The 17,371-nt window shown below is 39.3% G+C and overlaps 1 protein-coding gene across 1 annotated transcript in view; it reads right to left on the reverse strand.

The window, feature by feature from the left end:
* Positions 1 to 17,371, reverse strand: part of LOC111143959 (Scm like with four mbt domains 1) — a 48,334-nt gene that overhangs the window by 24,518 nt on the left and 6,445 nt on the right. Inside the window, exons 3-8 of the mRNA XM_022497995.1 lie at positions 14,849 to 15,089; positions 6,790 to 6,878; positions 4,143 to 4,389; positions 3,339 to 3,433; positions 2,536 to 2,637; positions 1,182 to 1,332 (exon numbers count right to left, since the gene is read on the reverse strand). Of these exons, the coding sequence (XP_022353703.1) occupies positions 1,182 to 1,332; positions 2,536 to 2,637; positions 3,339 to 3,433; positions 4,143 to 4,389; positions 6,790 to 6,878; positions 14,849 to 15,089 (925 nt within the window). The remainder of the gene's footprint in view (positions 1 to 1,181; positions 1,333 to 2,535; positions 2,638 to 3,338; positions 3,434 to 4,142; positions 4,390 to 6,789; positions 6,879 to 14,848; positions 15,090 to 17,371) is intronic.

Here is a 17,371-nt window from a genome sequence, read left to right on the forward strand (position 1 = left end):
TCTCCTACTTGCTCCTTGAAGGAACCATCGTACTCACTTTTGTCTCCCCAGTCACAGAGGAGCCCAATGCCTAGCTCATAGCAAACATTCCACAAATGTTTGTTGGATGAATGGAGACTGAATAAACAGCAAAAGGGTCTGAGTTTATGACTCTTGTTAACGCAGAAGAGTACTTCTAGCCCAGCGTTCCAGCATTCAGCATTTAGAAAGTGAAGCTGTGTTCACCAAAAGTCTACTAATAAAGGATACACAGACTGCCAATTAAATAATTTGATGTGCTAATACAGAAGCCAGATTAACATTTGACATGTCCAGATATCATCAGCTGAAAAATATTAAAAATTTAAGTCAAGGTTAACTACCGTCATATTTAAGAGCCTTGGTTAAAGGACCAATGATTATTATTTTGCAGGGGCGCCTGCGTGGCTCAGTCAGTTAAGCATCTGACTCTTGATCTCAAGGTCGTCAGATCAAGCCCCATGTGGGCTCTGCACTGGGTATGGAGCCTGCTTGAGATTCTCTCTCTCCCTCTGACCCTCCCCCCAGCCCCCACTCACATGCTCTCTCTAAATAGCATCCTAAAAAATATATAAAAAGATTATATTTTGTAAACTTGCAAACACCAGGAAAATGAGTTACTACTGCTTTCCTATCTACAGCTTCTCTGCTGTAATAATAAACTTCTCTGCTCTTAATCATAAACCTTTCTCTGAAGTCTGATGAGCCTCACTCCAGAGGGATGCCCAGAAACCAAAAAATCACAGTCATGTGCCTCCTACCTTCCAGCTCTGGCCCTGAGGCATTTTCTTGTATGCCAGCTCCTGACACTCCCTGTATGCCCTCCCCCTCACTCCTCTGTGCCCTCACAACAGACACAGGAGGGAGCAAACTAGGAACCCGCATGAAACCCTAGGCTGTTATGAAGACATATTTGTCAAGGTCGGAGGACAGAACATACTTAATATTTAATAGTTTTTTAGCTTAACTTAAAACTTGCAAATATGTAAATATATGGAATCAAGGCCTTCATTTGTACTTGTCTTGGGACCCAAAAATGTTAAGGACAGGCTCGGGCAAGGAAGAGAAAGAGAGAGAGACAAAAGATCCAGGTGATGCCATCTGATAAATCCTTCTCAAAAAGAAGCCCGTAATGAACAATTCAGAACAGAACAACTACTTACCAGGAGGGGGGCTGATGTGTAAACCATTCTTCAGACTCCACTGCACGGGGAAAATACCAGAACTGTCAGCATGACACACAAAAGATCGCCGGGCATGATTCTCTGGTCGCAAATCATCCATTTCCACCAGGAAGTACTTCTCATCAAAAACCTGCGCATACAATCAGACAGACAACACAGGCCAATGGTTTTATATGGAAGGACACGTGTGTGTCATCTCCTTGGCGGGGCCAAACATGTTACAAAACTGCACAGCCACACCGGGTGTAAAGAACACTACGCACCACATCAGGCGCTCTTCTCATTAAATGCTTTTCATGCGTTAACTCAGTTTTAATCCTCCTTACAACATAATAAGGTAGGTACCATTATCAACCCCATTCTGAAAATAAGAAAATGGGATTTAAAAAGAGGTTAAACAACTTGCCCCATTTTACCTAGCAAGAAAGAATCAGAACCTGGGTTCAAATCTAAGAATTTGGGCTCCAAACAAAACTTAGTTTAGGCTGAGTGAGGAGTCCACCACAACTTGTACATTGGATTTCTGGGTCCTAGCCTAGTTTCAAATGCCAAAAAGGTTTTATTAACCCGCTCCAGCTCCTTGCCACCTCATGGCCCTTCAGTCTCCAGAAGGGGCCTTCTGACCCCACTGCAGGTTCAGAATCCCTCCCTGTTCTTAGAATAATCTTCTCCTAAGGCAATCAATCAATCTCAAGAGGTCCGCATCCAAGCCACCACTCCTCTAGTCACACCTGTCTTCTGGCTCTACTCTGGGTCAGTGGGCTCCAATCCTGAACTAACCCCTTGTCTTACGCCTCGGGCCAGTCACAGAGTTACCAGGGCCTGACAACCTGCCCAGCTCCTGTGCTTACTCCCGATAGGAGCCTTACTTTTGTTAGCCTTCCAAAAGACTGGGCTCCGGACTCCATTCTGGAGCAATCCTGGACAGAGCTCATGACACAGACCACCTGCCCCACCCCCACATCCCCTCACCCACTGAGCCCTGTACCTGGGTGGACACTGACACTGTTGCCTGTGCCCAGACTTCTCAGACACCAAGGCCTGCCTGCTGGATAAGTGACCTCTGGTTATGCACCACGAGGCCTGCCCCACAGACCACGCCCCACTACTCGGGCACCCAAGCTGTGGTTGGCTGGAGCAACCAGGTCCGAAGAAGGAATGGGCCACAGAGAATTGGAGAGTACAAATACAAGATGTGCACAGAAGTCATTCTAGCCTCGCTTAGGAGAAACATGGCTCAGAGTAGCAGAGCCTGAAAACCAAAACTCTAACCACTTTCCTAAACAAGTCACCCTTGCAGGTATTCATACGAAGAGAGTTGTCCCCCTTGTACCTTAACAACTGTAGCGGGAGAGATCTCAAAAGGAGACCAGGGGTCCACAGCTTCCAACTTCATATTTACAGAGAATGAATGAGTGCTAATAATTTGTTTGTCCTGAAATGCAAACACCAAGAGGGAATAAAAATACAGTATTTTCACATTCACTTTATACTCATATATAGCTGAATACTACTCTTAATTAATTAAAATAGAACTGTCCAGTTCCTGGTAAATAATTTAATCCTGTATTTTCTTTCCTGGAAAAAATTATTCAGAAACAAAAACACAGGAAGTACTCCTACTCCCTGTATTTGGTACACAAAAGCCACCTGGAGGAAAACAAGTTTATTTTATAACAAGTTGGAGCTATGTAGTTAAGAGTGGAAAAGAAGGGGTACCTGGGTGGCTCAGGGGTTAAGCCTCTGCCTTCGGCCCAGGTCATGATCTCTGGGTCCGGGGACTGAGCCCCGCATCGGGCTCTCTACTCAGCAGGGAGCCTGCTTCCCCCCTCCCTCTGCCTGCCTCTCTGCTCACTTATGATCTCTCTGTCAAATAAATAAATAAAATCTTTAAAAAAAAAAAAAAAAGATTGGAAAAGAAAAGACTCAAATGGTTTTAGAGAATGTTGGGAGAAAACATAGACTACTTTTAGAAGAAAAGCAGGATCCCCAACACTCCAGCCTTCAAACCTTTACTCCTTCAGACACCCCAGCATTCTCACTGACCCCCTGGGTTACTGTCCGCTCTGTGCCTCCCCTGACTGCCGGACCCTGCTGTGAGAAGATGGGCACCAATCCGTCCTGTTTTGTTTTTACCTTAAATAAGTATGATGGTAATGGCTCCTCCTCCTCCTCTTTCACTTTGGCCAAGATCTCCTGCCACTCAGCTTCATTCTTCAGATGCCGGATGGCTTTTATAAAACAAGACAGGACATTTTAAGTGAGGAGAATGTACACACGTTCTATCTATTCTGAAAGCATTCGTGTAAACAGAAAAGTCACTTTCCATGGGGAAAAGAAAGGGCTCCAGAGCACTTACACAATCTGTACTCACACAACCTGCACCCTGACTTCAGGACTTTGTCCCCTCTGTTCAGAGCTGGGTAGTCAGCCTGGGCAAAATCCCCGCAGCAAGATCAGAAGGGACTGCTGCAGGCCACAAAATCGCGTAAGCCCCCAAGGGAAGCACATAAGAAGTGCAGATTGCTTTAAACGGTAACTCCGGTTTTGAGATCATTGTCATTTCTTCTAGTTAACAATTCACTCTGAACCAAGACCTATCCTAAGACCTATCCTACTCCTGTACCTAGCTAAATGCTACCTAGAAAATTTTCCTTCAATTTTGGTAAGGGGTCAGTATGAGTTGGGGCAGGAGTCCATAAGGTACATCAAGATGTGTGGCAAATTACTAAATTAATAAAACAAAAGAAAAATAGGCACTTAAATATGTGAGGGGTTTTTTTGCAATTACTACTATTAAAAGTGTCTATTACACTTTTGTAATACACAGTATCATAATATTTTTCAGTCTTGTCAATGTTAGTAAAAACATAACAACGTTAGTAAAAACATAACATTAACGTAACAGTTAAAAGAAAAATGTTATATAGACATCTTCACCTGATGGGGGCTGAAGCTCATATCCCTGTTGAGCAGCCCAACCAACGTGATGAAGAAACGGGTCCAAGTAATACAACCAATGCTCGAAATTGTCAGAACTTTCAAGTCCTTCATAACGCAGCTTCAGCCTTCCCCCAATGTTTTCTACTACAGTAACAATCCAAGTGCTTAATGAGTCCCGGAAAGCTTGACATTCTAGCCTGGAGCCTGGAGCAATGAGATCTAAAGGATTCCTCCCGTTGCGGAGCTGTAGATACAAGAGGTGAAAATGATTATGAGAAGCTCACACAGTATTTTAAAGTCAAGCTGTAAAGGATCTTCAATGAGCCTTTATATTTCTACCCACTCAAAGCCATGACACCGAAAGGCCTAATATCATACAAGTCTCTACAGTATTATTTCTAGATAACATGAAAATGTGTACCTTAAAGAAAATTCTACTTATAATGCAATGAAAGTATTTTAACAGACTTGTCTCTAGGACTATGTTGTATAGTTTCATCTAGTAAAAAATTTTAAATTATCATCACTACTTAGTCTGATTGTAAAAGCAAATATGATCACCATTAAACAAAAAATCGAACGTTGCAAAAGTCAAAATCCCTCACAATACCACCTCCGAGAAAGAAGCATGGTGAACAGCCTGGCGCCCACTCTGAACCTGGGTTTTCTACACACTAGTCAACATCTACCTGTGTCTGTCTCTCTCATGTTTTTTAAAAAAAAATAGGGGCACTGTATGCTCTTTCCATTCATGTTTGCCACTTAATACATCATGGCTATCCTTCTTTTGTAGCACACATAAACCTCCTTCATTCTCTCACACTGTTCTATTGGCGCTCCGCGGTGTAAATGAGCAGCAATTTATCCACTTGTCTACTCATGGCACTTCAGCTGTTTCTGGTTTTTTACTCATTTCGCAACAATGTTCCTATCAACAGAGTGTTTTGATTATGCTGATGGAATGGAAAAGTTTAATTATCACTCTCTAGATACATATTAAAAGCTACAATAGGGATGCCTGGGTGGCTCAGTCAGTTTAAGCATCTGCCTTCGGCTCCAGTCAAGATCCCGGGGTCCTGGGATCCAACCCCACACAGGGCTCCCTGCTCAGAGGGGTCTGCCTCTTCCTCTCCCTCTACCCCTCACTCATGAGCTCACTCTCTCTCTTTCTCTCTTGCAAATAAATAATCTTTTTTTAAAAAGCTAGAATAAAGAATAAAAGGGAATGCTGATTCCAATGCCTTCACTTAACCATTTCTTAATATTCAAAGTTACTTTTTTTTTCGCTAATAAGAATGGCTCTGCAACACTTACATATTCATATATATGCAAAAGAACATGAACAAATGGAGGAACACATTCACAGCTAAAAATCAGGATGGCAAAATCAAGGTCAATGTAGAGCTGGATATCTATTAAATCATTTGTTCAAGATTTCATTCATTCATTAAAATTTTACTCAGTGTTTGTTTAGTGTGTGCCAGGACCTGGCTAAGCATAAGGAAATGAGTCAGAGGATAAAATATAAAGGTCAGCTGAGAGTATCTGTCAATCGAGTTTTAAAGGGGAATGTGAATGGATCACAAAATGAGATGTCAGAGTCAAAACTATCAAATGTGTAGAAAATACAGCAGTAAATCTTTGTAACCCTGCATTAACAAAGCCTAATCAGGTACGACACCAAAAGTACAAGCAACAAGAACAATAAAATAGATAAACTGGAGTACGTCAAAATAAACTTTTGTGCCGCAAACAGTATCATCAAGAAAGTGAAAAGACAGTCCACAAAATATTTGGAAATCATGTGTCTGACCTGGATTTGTTACCAGACATAAGGAGCTCTTACAATTCTGTAATAAAAAGACCACCCATTTAAAAAATGGGCAAAAACACTTCCCCAGAGAAGATATACAAATGGCAAACAGTACAGAAAAAGATATTCAACATCATTTGTCATTAGGAAAATGCAACTCAAAATGAGAAACTGCTTCATATTCAGTAGCATAGCTATAACCCAAAGAGAGTAACAAGTGTTGGCAAAAATGTAGAGAAATTGGAATGTTCATACATTGCATTTCACATATGCCACAAAGAATGTAACTGGTATGACAGAAAGTGACAAAATAGAACTTAGAAATGTCACAACCAATAAACGGATTTCATAAAAACAAGAAATCTATATTATATTCACTAACAAGTTTAAAAGCTACACTAATTTAAAAGGACTGTTGAAGGCAGGTAGGTGGTAAGAATACAACAGGTCTGCTATCTTCTGAGCAAAACAAAAGGGAGTCTCAAGTCACCTGGGGTGGGAGTTAAAATTCCTGAAGTGAAATCAGCACCTGCTCAGTGACAGAGAGCCCCAAGAGGCCACATTTTCCAATTTCATAAAAGAATCTGGAAAACTAGATTTTTATGTGTTAGCAACAAATTCAGAACATTTTAAGCACTAAGTAAGGCACCAGTTGGCAAACTGTGAGGACAAGTTTAAACCCACCAACACCCATTGTCTAGGCCTGTAGTAACAATGCTTATTTGCATTAGAGTGATAAATGAGCAACCAATTTTAAGATTCCTTGCACAGGAAATATCACTGAAGATGAGAAGGGTTTTCCACACTGATTCTGCAAGTAATAATACTCACGCCTTCGAGAAGTGGAACAGGAGGGCTACACGCTCCCATCAGGGTCTGCCGCAGAAACTCATCCCAATCAGACACTTTATCTCTAATGCCTAGATGAGGGGATAAATGAGTGATTACTCATAACGTCAGCTACAGAACACAGAGAAACTAAACTCAACCAAATACAGAGAAGTTAAACCACTGAAAGTGATTTAGAGATCCATTTGTACTTTTAATATCTGACTCCAACATATTACTTCTTTCAGAGCTTAAAAAAAATCCCCGTCTCAATAGATCTACTTCCTCATTAGTTTAATAGGAGGTATACACAAAACAAAGAGAATACAGTAACAGGGAGTTGGGCCCAGTTTTTTTTTTTTTTTTTAAGATTTTATTTATTTGAGAGAGTGACAGAGAGCACAAGCAGGAAGGAGAGGGAGAAGCAGACTCCCCGCCGAGCAGGGAGCCCAATGCGGGACTTGATCCCAGAAACCTGGGATCATGACCCGAGTTGAAGGCAGATGCTTAACCAACTGAACCAGCCAGGTGCCCCAGCTGGGCCCAATTTTATCCAAACGTTAATTACTTTCTTTTTTTTTTTTTTTTTTATGATGGGAATCATCAGATACATATAAAAGTAGAGAAAATAGTATAATGACGAAAGGTACCCCAGCTTTCACAACTGTCACTTCATGGTCAGTCTTTCCAGGGGTTGTTGGCAAACTACAACCTGGGAGCTAACTTTGGCCTATTGTCTACTTATAATTAAAGTTTTATTGGAACACAGTTCCATTTGTTTACACACTGTCTGCGGCTACTTTACACTACAAAGGTAGCATTAGGTAGCTGTTACAGGATCACATGGTCTGTAAAGCCTAAAATATTTACTGTCTGGTCCTCTACAGGTATTTTGCCAATCCCTGATGATCTATACCCTCACACAGTCTGCCCCACCCAACCACAGATTATTTAAGAACCAACTTCTAACATCACATAATTGTATCATATAATTTCAACCAGTTTAATCTCAGTATGTATTTCTAAAGATTTTTATTTATATATTTGAGAGACAGAGTGCATGAGAAGGGAAAAGGCAGAGAGAGAGAGAGAGAAAGAGAGAATCTGGAGCAGACTCCCCACTGAGTGCAGAGTGTGACATGGGGTCAGTCCCGTGACCCATGAGACCTTGACCAGAGCTGAAATCACAAGCTGGACACTTAACCCACTGAGCCACCCAGGCACCCTAGTATGTATTTCTGAAAGAAAATAACTTCTGATATAAATACAACAATATCACACATTTAAAAATTAATAATTCTTCAACAAAAAAAAATCTAATCCAAAATTTAAATTTACCCAAATGTCTCATAAACAGTTTTTCCAATTTGCTTGGTCAAATCAGGATCCCAATGAGATACATATACTGCAAATGGCTGATATATTGCTTGAGTCTGTTTTAATCCATATGCTCTTTCTCCCCCTCCAACTCCCTACTCTCTCTCTCTTTTTCTAGCAGCGTATTTGCTGTTGAGAGAGAGCCTTTTGTCTGTTTAGAGTTCTTCTGAGTCTGCTTTTACTGGTTGCCTCCCTGTGGGTGGGTAACCAGCTGCTCCATTAACCTCTGTATTTTCTATAAATCAGTACTTAGGGTTATAGGCTTGATCGAATTCAGGTCTCTTTTTTGGGAGGGGGGCACTGTTGAGAACAGTTTGTGAGTGGAGTTGTAACCTTCTACCATGTCCATCAAGAAGCATAATCAGTCCAGTTGTCTCCTTTTGTGGTGTTAGCAGCTTTTAATGGTCACTGCATAGATACACTGATTCATTAGAGACTAAAAATGGTGATTTTTCCATCATCCCTTTTTTTGTTTACTAACGAAAATATTCTATAAAGAAAACTTTCACTTCTTCAACTAGTTCATTACCCTGAGGTGTAGTTCACAGAAAAAAGCCAGAATATATGTTTGATTCTCTTTATCTTTCCCTGTATTTACCAGCCTTCAAAATCATCAGTGGCTTCCCTAGTATCTTCCAAAGGCAATCAGTGAGCGTTCTGTTTACAAGTCTCACTGGGAAACTATTGGCTATATCACATATGACATGTTCCAGGTCACTGCAGCTATTGTCTTACTGATGCTTATACTGTCCTATCTTTAACCACAAGAATCTCTTTTGACACATGACCCTAGTAAACAGTTACTGACATCTTTCCTACTTTTGGTATGAATGGTGTCCCAGGCTCAGCTTGTACCTTTCCTGCCCCTGTCCAGGAATCAGCTCCTTCTCCAAGGAGCAATAACTTACTCAGGTAAAATGGTATTTAGCGGTCATAATTAGGGTGCCGAGGGCGCTCATTTTTTAATATTCTTTATACGGTTTGTGTTTCTAGACCTTTTCAGTATCCAGAACAGTGTCTTCCTTTTAAAGACATAAACCATATCAGGAGTTCATATCAATACTTCCAATACAAATTCATGAAGACATTGTTTCTACTTAACTTCATTTATCCAACTTCTGTTTTCTTTCTTTCCTGCTAAAAACCCTAGTTCTCACACATTTCATTATGACTTGATCCCACAATACCTGCATATTACTTCAAAATAACATTAATTTTGGCCACTAACAATGATGACCAAAAACAGCTTACTTTTGTTTTTGTGATTATGGTATACCCCTATGAGGAATGTATATTTAAATTACTATATCTGAAAGCCAATGAAATAATTCTCTGAATGGTCACTTCACAATCTCCATACACAGTTACATTTCTATGCTGCTTTTATTTTTATTTTTTAGAAATTTTCTTTAAAATTTAATTTTGTTTTATAGTCATATAAAATACATAGTTCAAAATTCAAATCTACAAAATAGGTACATTCAGAAAACCTAGCTTCTATCCCTGGACCCCCCTTCATTCTACTTCCTTCCTTCCCCACAGGTAACTTTTTTTTTCCTTAAAGATTTTATTTATTTATTTGAGAGAGCAGGTGAGAAAGAGAGCATGTGAGCGTGAGTGGGGAAAGGGGCAGAGGGAGAGGGAGAACCCGGCTCTCCACTGAGCAGGGAGTCCAACGCAGGGACTCAATCCCAGGACCCTGACATCATGACCTGAGCTGAAGGCAGACACTCAACTGAATGAGCCACCGGGGCTCCTCCTCCCACAGGAAACTTTTTTAATAGACTTACCCTTTTATTTTTTAAAAATGAACTTCACAAAACAAAAAAAATGAAATTCACATATACACATTCATATGCTTCCTCCTCCATTCTTCATACATTTTTCTCTTTTCAAGAAACAAGATAACCAGAACACTCCATGACTATATGTAGATGGCCATCTTTTTTTTTTTACCATGCACTGCAGCTTTGATCACTATAAAGTTACCCTTTTATCTCATAATGCTTTCTGATCTTTATGAAATACCAAGACTTACACTCCTACTTTCTTTTCTATTTGATTTGATTTTTGTATATCTTTGTCCATCCCTGTATTTTAATCCTTGCAGAATCTCTCCATTAGGTGGGTCTCCTGTACAGCACATGAGTGAGTTTTGCAGGGGTGCCTGGGTGGCTCAGCTGGTTAAGTGTCTGCCTTTGGCTCAAGTCATGATCCTGGGGTCCTGGGGTCGAGCCCTGCATGTGGCTACATGCTCAGTGGGAGGCCTTCCTTCTCCTTCTGTCCCTCACGCTTCTCTCACTCTCTCTCTCTCTCAAATAAATAAATTAAATTAAATTAAATTTTAAAAAGTGGGTTTTGCTTTCTGAGTGAACCTGAACTATATTTTTACTTTTAATAGAAGACTAAGCCCATTAATGTTTATGGATGTTATCAAAAGGTATGCCCTTGAAGGAAAAAATGAAACAAGATGGGATCAGGAGGGAGACAAACCATAAGAGACTCTTAATCTCATAAAACAAACTGAGGGTTGCTGGGGGTGGGGGTAGGGAGAGGGTGGTTGAGTTATGGACACTAGGGAAGGTATGTGCTATGGTGAGTGCTGTGAAGTGTGTAAGCCTGGTGATTCACAGTCCTGTACCCCTAGGGCTGATAATACATTATATGTTAATAAAAAATAGAAAAATTTAAAAAAAGGTATGCCCTCAATTTTGTCATATTGTTAAATATAAGTTACTGATGTGTGTGTGTGTGTATGTGCAGGCGCTCACTATGTGATCTATTTTATTTGAACATACATGTTTTTTAAAATCTATCTTTTGGCATTTAGAAAGGTTTGTGTTTTTGTTCTTCTGTATATACTTAGTATATACTAGTACCTTCATATAACAATTTAGTTCTATTTTTGGACTATTTTCCATTTCTTTGTTCTCTAAACAGCACTAACATTAGCCAAAACCTCTTTTTTCTCCTCTTCTTTACCATCTCGTTTCAGGTAATTGTCTTTTACTCTCAATTAACATTTAAAAGATAATTAGTTAAAAAAAAATAAAAGGTAATTCATTTAACTACTCTGCAGTAAAGCTGGTTTTTTGAAAAGGCAGCAAGTGAGGTTTACCACAAGGCCCACGGCCCCCCCCCCCCCCCCCCCCCACCCCCCGCCCCCGCAGCCTCACAGGTTTACACTGTATCTGTCTGTCAGATCATTGAGCCATTACATACTACTACACTGTCTCCTCTGGAACATTCCTTTAGTTCCAAGTTCTACAGCTACACATATATTTAATGTCTCATTCACAGTTCTTATGCTAATGTCTCTTCTTCACTTGGGTTCACTTGGGTTTTCTGAAGCTCATTCTCCAATGGATGTCTTAGGAAGGGTTCACAGGAACACTGTTCCTGAATCTTCACATCTTCCTAAGAGTCGGCTTATAGCCTGTATACCTGAAGTTCAGTGTGGCCAGACGGAAAACTCTTATCTCATAGATTCTTTTACTGAATTTCTTAACTATGTTACCCTAATATCTTTTATCAAAAAGCACTATTGTTTATTAGTCTGATAACAATCTTATTTTCTCTCCTTTTCAAGAAATTTGGGACTTTCGCCTGAATAATGAAGGGATTTTATTTTACTTTAAAGTTCAAGTGTCAGGGGCACCTCAGTGGCTCAGTCGGTTAAGCGTCTACCTTCAATTCAGCTCAGGTCATGATCTCAGGGTGCTGGGATCGAACCTGACATCGGGCTCCCTGCTCAGTGAGGAGCCTGCTGCTCCCTCTGCCCCTCCCTCCTGCTCATTCTCTCTCTCTCTCTATAATAAATAAGTAAATAAATAAAATCTTAAAAATTACCCGTTCAAGTGTCACTAGAACACACCTTGATATAGCTGTTCTCACTTGATTTTCTTGTGCGCAAGTGAGCCCTTTCTATATGTATTTTAGTCAAGTTTTCTTGAATGAAAGTTGATAGTACTTTATTGTTTCACTGTGGTGGTTTTCTTCAAGGACTCTACCCTGAGTCTTTTTTCTTTCCTCATTTCTTTTTTATTTTAAAATTTTTCTTCCTTTTCATCCTCCATTTCTCTTCAGCTATTATCCATGGTAGGTTTGTTCCTGAGTTCACATTAACTTAGTTTTCATTTCCAGTATTTTTTAATTTCTAGTTCTCGTCTAACTCCTACTTTTTCTCTTTTCAAATCTCCCTTTTTTCCATCTCATTTCTGAATTTTTATAAATTTTATTTATACTTTTTCTCACTGCTTCTATCATTGTTACTACTTTCTCTTAGTTGGTTTTTTGAAATTTTTTTTGTGACACAATGTTCAACTCCTTTGTGGTTATGTTTCTCTGGAACGATTTTACTCCACCGTTCTCTCCACTCTCTCCCTCTCACTCTTTCATTATAATAACCTTGTATCCAACTAAAATCATTTATATTAGATGCATGCATTTTCCTAGACTCTCATGATGAGACTGTAGGCCAGTAGCTTCATGTCTCTAGAGCTTCCTCTTAAAATGTTTTTTCACAAAGCGCTTAAAATATGGCAGCTAGGGGCTACTGGGTAGCTCAGTCGGTTAAGCATCCAACACTTGGTTTCAGTTCAGGTCCTGATCTCAAGGTCCTGGGATCGTGCCCCACATGAGGCTCTGGGCTCAGCTTGGGGTTCTTTCTCCCTTTCCCATTCAACCCCCAGTTCTCTCTCTCTCAAAATAAATAAATAAATCTTTAAAAAAAAAAAAAAGGCTTCTAAGAAGCCCACAGACCCCCAAGGACCCTAACACCTAAATCTTCATTTCAAAATACCATTCTTCACCAAAAGAAGCCAGGACTTCTTGAAGAAATGGCTGATTTCAGGGAAAGAGTTTCTTGAGCTAAAACATAAGAAACTACTAAAAATATGATGGGAACATAACAAAGGACGCATCAGCCAGCTTAAAGGGGTGATCACTTGCCAAATTCAGGACAATGTGAGCATCAAAATAAATAATGACAGTAAGGGATTATAATCCATTGAGTAAAGTAAGAATCACGAGTCTACCCTCTCATACATACACAAATATATGTATGTGAATGGGGGAAAAGGAAAGCTCTTTCTCTTGTAGAAAGCCTATTATGATATGTAGGCAGAATTAGAAAACACTGTTTGGTAAACATTAGAATAATAGTTGTTTCAGATAAAAATGATAAATCAGTGCTAAAAATAGTGGATAAAAGTTTGAAGAGTGATGAGATATTTACATTATCTTAAAGTATCTTCCTACAAGATACTTATTTAGGGGTATAAAAGTAATTTTATGGTGGAAAAACCTGGCATACACAAAATTAATCAAGTGATACAAGTTAATGTCACCAGTTAAGGACAAACCAACAGTATGTGTGCCCTAATAATGACTGATGCCCTAGAAGGACAGAAAGTCACTTCTGCATTTTTCCTACCAAAAGTGCACAATCTGAGTCTGAGGAAACATCAGACAAATCCAAACTGTGGGATGTTCTAATAGAATAATTGGACTGTACTCTTCAAAAACATCAATACCAAGAAAAACAAAGGAAGTTTAGGGAAACTAAAAAGACATGACAATCAAATACAATGTATGATCCTGGACTGAATCCTGGACCAGGAAAAGAAACAAGGCATAATCAACATTACTGAGAAAACTGGCCCATTAACTTTCAAAAACGTCAAAGTCATGAAAGTCAAAGATTAAGAAACTGTTCCAAATTAAAGGAATCTTATGAGATATGACAACTGAATGCGACATATGATCTGGGATTTCCTTTTACTATAAAAACATTATGGGTAAAAACTAAATAAGATCTACAGATTAAATCACAGTGTTATACCAAAGTTAATTTCCTTATTTTATTATTTTATTGTGCTAATGAATGTCCTTATTAGTACATGAAGGTAGGAATAAAAGGGCATCGTGCTTACAACTGACTCTCGAATGGTTCATTGAAAAATCACACACGTGTGTGTATATGAGAGACAGAGGGAGGGAGGGAGAGGGATGGAGAACATAAACTTGGTAAAACATCAACATTTAGGGAAAATTGGCAAAAAGTCTCTAAGAATTTTCTATGCTATTTTTGCAACTTTTCTGTAAAGCTGAAATTACATCAAAATAAGTAGCTGAAAGAAAAACATATAAGCTCTGGTATTTTCTTAAACCTGAAGCCTTCTTTCCCTTTCTCCATCTTTACATGACCTTCCTCCTCCTCCTGTCCTACTATCTCTGTCCCACTCAATTTGGATTCTACTCCCAATAAGGCTCTTTCCTGGAAGGGAACTTCAGGTGACTCATTTTAAGAACTCACAGGTCCCAGATCACTGAGGGGTGAGAAGAGGCAGGACAATAAAATCAGAAGAGAATCAACAGCACAGCAATCTGGCCTAACTAGTTCAAGACAAACAGACCTACAAGTCCCAAACTCAAAGAGCCTCACAGTTTTACAGGATGATACACAACTGATGCTTCCTAGGAGTATCATAAAAAACCAAGGCTTTACGAAGCCTTCAAAATAATTTCTAAAGATAGGGAAATGTGCATTATTCCTTATCAATATTTTCATTCAAAATGCTAACCCCAGACAGTTAGAAAAACCTACACGTGCGGAAGAACGAAAACCTCAAGGTTGTGCACACAGCAGTACCATATCACATCTCGTGAGCAAGTATTTAATTACCTTCTGGGGCTTCAAGGGTCTTCTTATTCTGCTCACACCACCCAATGGGGTAGAGGTCGGCCTTCCTGATGTCACACCAGAAGTCGGCCTTCCGGTCCTCCCCGTAGCCATCATAGCGGAGAAGCAGCAGCTGCTCACAGGTGGTGATGATGGTGGCAACCCAGTAGGTTTCAGGGTCTGTCTTCACAGCCACCTCCAGTTTCATCCCAGGAGCAAATCCATTTTGCAAACGTGTGTCCACCTGAACAGGGAAAAGTTATTAACCACCAGAGAGGTACCTAAAATGAGTATTTCTTTAGCCAAGATATTTTTTTAAAACTTACAATTATGAAACACTAAATGAAATAAAACCTTCTCAAGGAAAACCTGAGAAACTCCAATTCTAACTCACAGCAGTGATCCAAACAGAACAGAGAACAGCATGCTGCTCTGTTCCTGCCGACGCCGAAGGAATTTTAATAGAACTCAGTATTTTCACCAAAGCAGCCTATGATTACAGAAAATGTTTTCTATTCAGTACATAAATCGCTGAATGTTCACCATTTTAGTAACCTTCAACACATTAAGTTTTCAAGAGTGATTTCTCCATCCTTCAAAAAAATTTATGAGGCTAAAAAAGGGGAAGGACAAAAACAGCTATAATGATAATATATTAGTATAATATATACCAGATGTAGGGGCCACACCTCCCAGTTTCCCTGAAACAGTCTATGTTTATACCTGTTATCCTTGAATAATAATTAATAATGCCCTGTTTCTCTCTCAAAGTGTCCTAATTCAAATGATAAATTATATGGTCACAAAGGCAAAGGTGAGCAATTCTGAACTATTTCATGTGTATACAAAGATTAAATACATACATATATTGTGAAATGAGAGCCACGTTTCTCACTGTGGGAGAAAGAAGTAAAAACAAGGAAAGAGCAGATCAGCACGATCCTGGTGGCGCTGAGCTGGAATCAGGAGTGTCTGAATGAGGTCAAAATGACAGACAGAGAATAGTACAGATGTGCATGTATGTGGGTGCTAATACATTTCCTAGCTCTGTGAATTGACAGGGACTCTAAGTAATGATACTCATCAGCAATAAGCAAACTTAGTGTACAAATTCTTCATTTATAAATGCCATCCTCCAATGAAAAAGAACATGGGCTCCATGGAGAAATGAGTGATTCTACTTCCGGAGCAGAAAAAACACATGAAGTGCCTAGAATATCTTGCGATGCCAGAAAGTAAGGAAATGCTCCAAAAATGATGGGGGCATTTAGAAAGGACATGGGAGCCAACCAGAAAGATCCCCCAATGTTCATATTAGGGACAATCTGAGCAATAAAATAGAAAAATTAAAGGGTTATAATCCATAGATTTAAATAATACCCATGAGTCCATACTGTAAAAAATAATTAGGGATAGATTCTTAGAGTAATAAAAGACCAATTAATAAATACAGAGAAAAATGACAGAAACAGAAAACAGGAGCTCCTGGGTGGCTCAGTCAGTTCAACATCTGCCTTCAGCTAAGGTCATGATCCGAGGGTCCTGGGATCGAGACCTGCATTGGGCTCTTGGCTCAGCGGGAGTCTGCTTCACCGTCTCTCTCTGCTCCCTCCCCTCACCCCCACTTGTGCTCACACTCTAATGCTCTCTCTCTCTCTCAAATAAATAAAATCTTAAAGAAAAAAAGAATCAGATTGTCAATGTCTACCTAAATTTTTTTGGTATTTGACATGGGTTGCAGTGTATCTACAGATCTCTTTGGGGAGAACTGACATCTTTATAATAGTAAATCTACCATTACATAAACAACGTATATTCCTTCATTTTATGGCTTGAAGTTACTTTACAAATTTTTGTTACATTTATTCCTGGCCATTTAATGTTTTTATGCTATTGTAAATCACATCTTTCAGTTTCCACTTTTCTTTGTCCCCGGTATACAGAAATATAATAGATATATAATGGATATATATATATATATATATATATATATATACATGCCTGTGTGTGTGTATGTGTGTGTGTGTGTATATATATACACGCATACATACATACATACACATATATGAGAGAGGGGAAAGGAGGAAGCAGAGGGAGAGGGAGAGAATCTTAAGCAGGCTCCAAACCAGTGAGGAGTTTAACAGAGGGCTTGATCTCACAACCCTGAGACCATGATCTCAGCTGAAATCAAGAGTCAGACACTCAACAAACTGAGCCACCCAGGTGGCCCTAGAAACATAATAGGTTTTCTATGCTACCTTGTTTCTAACAATCTTACTAAAGTTGGTCATTAATTTTATAACTGTAAATAATGACATTTTTTCCTTCCTAATTCTTACACGTTTTAATGTTTTTCTTACTGTACTAGTCAGAACCTCTAACACAATATCAAACAGAAGTCATATTAGACAACACCTTCATCTTGTTCCATATTTAAAAAAAAGTATGCGTCATATTACTATTAATAAAATTTGCTATAGATTTTTTATAGATATCCTTCAACAAATTAAAGATATTCCCATCTAT

This window comes from Enhydra lutris, unplaced genomic scaffold, assembly GCF_002288905.1.
Source record: "Enhydra lutris kenyoni isolate GAN:26980312 unplaced genomic scaffold, ASM228890v2 scaffoldscaffold10, whole genome shotgun sequence".
NCBI lineage: Eukaryota > Metazoa > Chordata > Mammalia > Carnivora > Mustelidae > Enhydra > Enhydra lutris.